This window comes from Acartia tonsa, chromosome 6, assembly GCF_053477335.1.
Source record: "Acartia tonsa isolate MP-2025a chromosome 6, ASM5347733v1, whole genome shotgun sequence".
Classification (NCBI taxonomy): domain Eukaryota; kingdom Metazoa; phylum Arthropoda; class Copepoda; order Calanoida; family Acartiidae; genus Acartia; species Acartia tonsa.
In genome coordinates this window covers 27,468,743-27,476,218 of record NC_137265.1, presented here as the reverse complement: position 1 = coordinate 27,476,218, position 7,476 = coordinate 27,468,743, and the positions used below count along the sequence as shown (strand labels likewise).

The 7,476-nt window shown below is 43.4% G+C and overlaps 3 protein-coding genes across 3 annotated transcripts; all 3 read right to left on the bottom strand.

The window, feature by feature from the left end:
* Nucleotides 1-512: 512 nt before the first annotated feature.
* Nucleotides 513-1,868, bottom strand: LOC145323041 (uncharacterized). The gene has a single exon (XM_080165427.1). It carries the CDS (start codon nt 1,866-1,868, stop codon nt 513-515), a length of 1,356 nt encoding a protein of 451 aa, XP_080021553.1.
* Nucleotides 1,869-3,220: 1,352 nt separating this feature from the next.
* On the bottom strand, nt 3,221-5,545 carry LOC145323040 (uncharacterized). Its single transcript, XM_080165426.1, has one exon. The coding sequence runs from the start codon at nt 5,543-5,545 to the stop codon at nt 3,221-3,223; it is 2,325 nt and encodes a 774-aa protein (XP_080021552.1).
* A 39-nt stretch (nt 5,546-5,584) lies between these two features.
* On the bottom strand, nt 5,585-7,196 carry LOC145323328 (uncharacterized). The gene is made up of 2 exons (XM_080165756.1): nt 6,949-7,196; nt 5,585-6,574 (listed from the first exon to the last, which is right to left on the bottom strand). The coding sequence occupies exon 2, from the start codon at nt 6,321-6,323 to the stop codon at nt 5,595-5,597; it is 729 nt and encodes a 242-aa protein (XP_080021882.1). The 5' UTR covers nt 6,324-6,574; nt 6,949-7,196; the 3' UTR covers nt 5,585-5,594.
* Nucleotides 7,197-7,476: the final 280 nt, after the last annotated feature.

Sequence of the window (7,476 nt, the reverse complement as noted above, 5' to 3'; positions counted from 1 at the left end):
ATTCTTCGAATTAAATCAAACAAATCAAAGTGCATCTGCTATGTTCATAAAATTACTGCTTTTTTGTTTTTAGCTAATCTTCAGAACGAAATAAATAAATAATCTTAATATATAGTTAATATTAAATTATTTTGTAATGCATGTAATATAAAAAGATATTTTTAAAATGATCAAATGTGTTTCATTTCTTATTCTTATCTATATATATCATATTTCATGTTTGTTAAACAAGGAACGACAATAATGCTTCGCATCCAAAAATTAAAAAAAATACGTACCTAAGATTTTTTACGCGAAAAAATCCCAGGTCCCGATCAAATAAATCCGTGAAGAAAACTTGTGTATTCGAATAGAAAACTTTAGTTTTATGCGTTGGAAATAAAAAATTGAGCTCATTTATAAATTTAAACGAAATTGTAAGGAAATTTGCGTCAAATTATAAATTTAAAAAAAATACGCAATTATTGAAAGTCGAAAAAAATACGCGAAAAGAACAATACTAATAAAAATACTTAATCGTCTTGGGATTCATCTTGGGGTAGGTTTACTTTCAACAATCGTCTTGCAGAAATCTCGTTATCCGTGGCTTCAACATCATCGGACAATTTGAAACGGGCAACAACTGTACGGCCACCGCCACGTACGTCTTGAACTCTACCGAGGCGATACTTCTTAACCAAGTTGGTGCACCCGTCAACAAGAAGGACATCTCCAACGCTCAGCGGAACTTGATTGCATCTCCACTTTACCGTGCGCAATAGCTCAGGCAGCAGCTGCTGCTTGTAGACTTCATGGAACTGTCTAGTCAGCTCCTCCAGATGGCTCAAACGACGTGTAATTCTATCTCTGGAACCGGTTTCGAACGAGCAAATTCCATCGTTAGCTCTACCACCCAACAAATCAGCAGGAGATATGATTCTCCATGTGTTAACATCATTCCCTTGTGTAGCATAACTCAAGGGTTTAGAGTTTAAAACTCTAGCAGTCTCAGCCGTCAGCAGCAACAACTCATTGTGATTAACAACAGCTCCACACAACTTCTTATTGAGGACACGCTTGACCATGGCGACCTGGCGCTCAACACTTCCAACATACGAATGAGCGCCGGTCGGTACAAGGTGCCACTCAAAACTCACATCAGACTTCTTCATAACTTCATCAAGTATTCTTTTTGTGCCAAGGAAGTTCGTGCCGCGATCTGTAGTTACAACTCTGGGCATATTGTAGAATGCTTGAAGCTTTCTGAGGCCAATAATGACAGCCTCAGTACTGTAATCCAGAAGAACATCAATAAACACTGCTTGTGTAAAACGACAACAAGCAATTAACAACCATACCTTGTACTTGGCTGGATTCTTCCTGGTGCGGACTCCAGGCCTTGTAACTTCCATCGGACCTGCAAGGTCAAGATGAACATGGAAGAATGGAACTGAAGATTCTAACCTGTCGGGCAGGACGTCTGCCATAGTTGGGGCTGAACGACGTGCATACTCTAGACAACAACTGGAACATGATTTAACAACCTTCATAGCTTCTTGGCGGCCACGTGATATCCAAGCATACCTGCGACTCTGTACCAAAGTTTTTCTATGACCGGCATGGCCAAGTTCATCGTGGGCCTGCTGCAGGAACAGTCTGGCCAGGTTATTGTGACGATCAATCAAAATAAGGCCAGGGGAATCCTTGAACAGCTTCTTCTTTCCCTCAGCTGCTGCTTCCAAGGCCTCGTCACCACGGGACTTCATCTTGAGGACTCGGAATTTACGAACAGGATAATAGCCATTATTACCAACGATAGGCCAGTACACCTCTGTCTCGTGATAATAAGGTTGAAGACTATCAAATTTACCTTCAGCCTCCATAATCATCTCTTTCTCCTGGTTGTATGATGCCAGGAATAAATCACACACAACATCTAGGTAGGTAATTGAAAAAGTGTGGTTGTCATAAAACTTGGAATCAACTATCGGCTCTTGTCCGGCCGGAACCGAAACTCCCGTCGGCTCTTGTCCGGCCGGAACCAAATCTCTTAACGGCTCTTGTCCAGCTGGAACCGAAACTCCCGTTGGCTCTTGTCCAGCTGGAACCGCAACTCTGATCGGCTCTTGTCCAGCCGGAACCGAAACTCCCGTCGGCTCTTGTCCGGCTGGAACCGAATCATTCATCGGCTCTTGCCTGGCCGGAACTCGTTTCTTAACAAGCAACAACTTAAAACAGTTGGCAGCTCTGATCACCGCCTGCATAGTTTTACGTGCCTGCCTGTAGGTACGTCGTGCTAAAGTTCTCCAGAAATCAGTATCTACTACCTGGACGGCCATACACTTCAATCTGACCATGCGCTGATTCATTTCAGCCTCCGGGATGGGGTGATTTACTTCACCTGCCGTCTTTACAGGCCACTGGTCCTGCTCCAAGCGTAGCCATTCAGGTCCATCCTGGTACCTGGATCCTGGTGAAACATCTTGAATGGTACAAGCACCTCTGGTGGCAAGATCTGCCACGTTCTGATCAGTAGGAAGTCAGCGCCAATCCTCTGGGCTGGTCAGCTGCTGGATCTCACTCACACGATGACTGTTAAATATGTTTAACATCACAGATTCACTCACAATTTGCGATATGGCGCAGGTGCTGTCACTAAAAAACATCTTGCCTGCCACTGCAAACGGCAGGGCTCGGACAATTGCGTCCGCCAATCTTGCCATTAATAAGCATGACAACAACTCTAGTCTTGGTATAGACTCAATCTTAAAAGGAGCCACTCGACTCTTGCCACTGCACAAAATCACTTCGTAGCCTCTGGCCGTTGGCCAACGTAGGTAGATGATGGCTGCGTAGGCTGAACTTGAAGCATCAGAAAAACAATGATGGTTGGGAGCCCCAATGGCTCATCAGGAACTAAAGAACGTTGAAATGGCACTTCTCCAAGCTTAGCCCTGTCGGCCAAACTGTCAACAAAGTCATCTCTCAGCTTGGCAGGAACATGCTCATCCCATGACACGCCACTTATGCAAACCTCCCAAAGAATAAGCTTAGACTTCAGGAGTAGTGGGCACATGAGTCCAAGGGGATCGTACAATTGCTGTACGACCCGCCAAATCTCTCTCTTCGTTACACATTCTGGCATGGCTCTCCATAAATCTAACAGATCAAGGTCCTCCAGCAATTTTCGGCCCTTTATCTTGGCGCCATGATTCACCCGAGCAGGCAAAGTAAGAACATCTTATCTGGGGGCCCATTGAATGCCCAGTACCTTAACAGGATCAATATCATCTCCAGAATAAATAACTGATTTAAAGCTGAAGTTGCCAGGTTCAATCATTTCCTTCAACTCTTCAACCATTTTGATGGCCTCTGGCTTGCTATTGTGGCCGCCAGTATGGTCATCAATGTAGGTACACTGCTCCAGCTTGATAGCTGGAGCATCCTGATGTAGCACAAACTTGGAACCGGTAGGTTGTTGCTCACTTCTCCACAGGTCCTGCTTTGCAACTACCTCTGCTCCCTTCACGTATTCAGATCCATAAACATCATGAACATCTTGGCGGCTGCGCCCTCCAAAAATCTGTGCTGTAAGTCTTAGGGCTGTGACGGCAAAATCGCCTGCCAATTTCTCCCCGAAGTTAATTTTTTTGGTCAAATAAACTTCGGGGTTGGCATGTTCATCCTCTGCAAACCACACTCTCTTCAGCTGCGAATCTTCATATGTGGCCGCCAAAGAATTGTAAAATTTACAGACATCACAAACACAGGCACACTTGTAACTTCTGAACCGAATAAGATTGTGAAACAAAGTGTAGGTAGGTTGTGGGCCATCCATCATAATGTGATTTAAACTTGTCCCATTGCAGGTCAAGCTAGAATTTGCGCAGATTCTCAACGGGGTAGAAATGCTGTCCTTGAAGGCCGTCACTAATGAATTAAAATAAACTGGACCTTCATATGCTAAGTCTTGTGGCGTGGCTTTGACGTATACACCACGGGACACCGCCTCCTTGAACACCTTACAGAATACGTCATATTCGCCGTTTTTTATCATGCGCCGGCGATCACGTAGCGCAATATTATACGCCTGCCGCGAATTATTCGGCAGCATATGTGTTGGCAGCCGGTATGGGTAAGCTGCCGTCCACTCCTTCTTCACAAGATCCAATGTTAAACCTTCTTTTATCAGATCCTGTTTTCGCTGATCAACGGCTGACTTGCCTGACGCAAGTGCCAGGCAGTGCCTGCAGCCCGTGCAACCACTGCACAGCCGCGGCGGCTGCACGCCTAACGCCTCCGACGATAGGAAGTCCATCGCTGCAACCTCCAACTTAGTAACTTTACAGACAACTGGCTTACTGACAGGCTTTCCATCGGCAGAAACAACAAGGAAACCTGTGCCAAAAATGCTGCGGTATAATCTTGACTCGCCAATGAGTTTATCCGCCGCTGGAAACGTCGTGGGCGTAACATGCCCTAAGAGAATATCAAGTGGACCATTCACCAATGAAAAGTCCTGTGGCCTCATATCAAACAGTGCAGCTGTGGCGGCTGGGTCCATGCTGCGCAGCCCGTCTGTGTGTCCAATTGTGTGAACAACAGCTGCCTCCATAACATGCTTGTTCTTGTTACGGTCAACCAGGCAGAGTTTAACTGTTGGGCATGACTGAACTTTGCCATCAGCCATTGAAATAGTAGCTACACGTCCAGTAGAGGGCAACTGCAACTTCTTAGCAATAGACTGTGTAACCATGGTGAGGTTGGCACCTGTGTCCCACATCCCGGACACAGGCACCTTCCTCTTGTAGACATCCAGCGCGTCCAGCTTCTGGAGCATCAACATATAATTATTCTCACCCAAAAATGGCGCTTCATAAACAGCTGAAACCTGGGCGACGGACTCGTGGAGCAACGAGTTATGTTTCTGTCCACAATTGTTGATCCTGCAGCCTCCAAGCTTCTCAGCACGCGGACACTCTGAGGCGCGGTGCCCCTTGTTAAGACACAAGAGGCACCCACCGATTTTCATCACAAACTCTTTCCGTTCTGGAACAGACATGGTTGTAAACTTTGAACATTTAAACAAAAAATGATCACCACTGCAGCCATCTGAGGGACAGGACTGCTTCTTCTTGAACTTGCTAGGTGTACCAGGTTTACCTACGGCGGCCGCAGCTGCGGCAGGATTACCTTTCTTATTGGACGGCGTGTCCAAGACGTGGCTGCTGCGCATCAATAATGCGCCACATTGTTGCTCTAATATATCCAGCAACTTAGGCACGTCGGGAACGTCCATGCTCCCGAGTGCAAGGTCGAGTTTATCCTGAAACTCTTTCGGCAGTTTCTTAGATAACATCTCCAACAATAAAACTGTGAGCCATTGGCTTGTAGAAACTGCGTCCTTACCATCAGCCTTGGTTATCTGCTCGAGCTGGTTGATGGCACCTGAGAACTCGGCAAGAGCGCTGACAATCTGGCCGCTCTCGGACAATTTACCTTTCTTGTCCCAGTTGTTGTAAATACACAACATCTGTCTGGTCCAAATACGTCCATTGCGCTGCATGCGTGGCAATCTGTTGCAACTGCAGCCTCAACGGTTTATCCTTCATTACTCATTCAAAACTTAACACCATCTGCAGGTAGCTGGGCTCATATCCAGTAGTAAGCTTCTGGAAATTCTCCTTAAATTGCGCATAAGAAGATTCTTGCCCGTCGAAGCTGGGAAGGAGTTTCTCGTCTAGGCGTGGCATGTACCCATGAGGCGAGAACATCGGACTGGCAGCAAATGATTGAGCGCCAAATGACGGCAGCATAGGATCTGCCGAGGCACCCGAGACTGGCGTAACAGGCTCTTGCTTAGCCTTTGCCAGCGTTTCCATCAGTTTAGTCATATCACTGATAATTTTAGTTGGTAGAGGTATGTAATCACCTTTAATAACTTTCACTATCTGCATACAACGTTGTTGCAAACTGTTTTTGTGAGCTGCGAGATCATCACCAAGAACTAAGACTTCATTGCTTATCGCTCTTAGCTCATCTATGGCATTTAATGTAAGTTTTAACTCGCTATAGTTCTTTCGTGCCATGATAACGTCACTATAAAAATCCTTTAGGTTATTATCATCTTGGATTAACACATCCAGCTGTTGAAAACTGCTCATGGTACGTTCAAGATTTAAGTTCGCATCATGAACAAGGATGCATTCCTTGCCGAAATTAACATTGATGTCTGCGGTATCTGAAACTACCTGCATCACTCTGTCTAACTCTTCGGTTATCACTTCAACTGCCCTAGGCAATCTGTCCGACAATAATTCATACCTAGTCTTTTTAGGTGCCATTTTCACTTTTGTTAACACTGATTACAACTATAGTCACGTGTAGAATTTTATTCACATTCAACACATACGGTAACTGTCACTGGCTTTGTCTGGCTGACTGGACTTCATACCGTTTTCATTGTTTCGGTACAACGGCATTTGGCTGGCCGTTTACCAGATCTTTACGTACAAACGTACGAAACCTGCTACTTCCCACAAGAATCAAAACCAGCATAGTTACTAATACAATTTATTGTATGAAAACGGTCATGCTGAAATAGAAAATAACAAAATTAATAATCAAATATTAAAATGTTAAATACATTATAAAATAAATCTTGTAAAAGAAAATAAATCTTTTTCTTATTTGGAACAATCGTCTATTCCTTATAAAAGGTTGCGTGACTTCGAAATTATATTTCAAAATGTATTAAAAAAGCTAGGGTTATTTTTTGCTTAAAATTAATCAAAATTGAATGCGAGTTTGAAATTCATAAATAAGATCATCATAAACTACTATTAAAATATTCTGGTACAAAAATAAATTAATTACTTGGTCTAATTTTAGTGAAAATGAAAAGATTAATTTGCCGTCTTAAAAAAATCACTCCACTCTATTATAAATGCTTAAAGAAAGAATTCTTACCGAGGTCATTGATCTTGTCAAGCCGGGAAGCACTCAAAGGTATTTTTCAGTACGGATAACACCACAATTTTGACTATACATGGTTTTTTATCACACAGATATTCCGCACATCTTGAAAGAAAGATTAAAGATGGCCACGCTAGCTTTGTTTTGGTTTAAGCGCAAGCGTTGTTTTGATTGCCGCGTTCAATTATGAACTTTATTTAAACTTGGGCGCTTTCCAAACTGCCATTAATGATAAGGAAAACAAAAAGGATAAAGGTTCAAGTTCACAAACGCATCACACTATTATACTTCCAATACAGTTTGTTATAGAGATATTTCTAAGTTTAGAATATAAAGATTCATTTGAACCATATGTTGGCTAGAGGAAGCTTTTTATAGTGCCTAAAAAATGGCGTCATACTGGCATACCCTTGGTCTATTAAAATGTATACTGGCCTGTCGTTGATAATTTGGTCTATGTATTGGCCTGATGATCTGTAATGTTCTTAAACTCAACAAGCACGCAACAAATGCATATAAGCC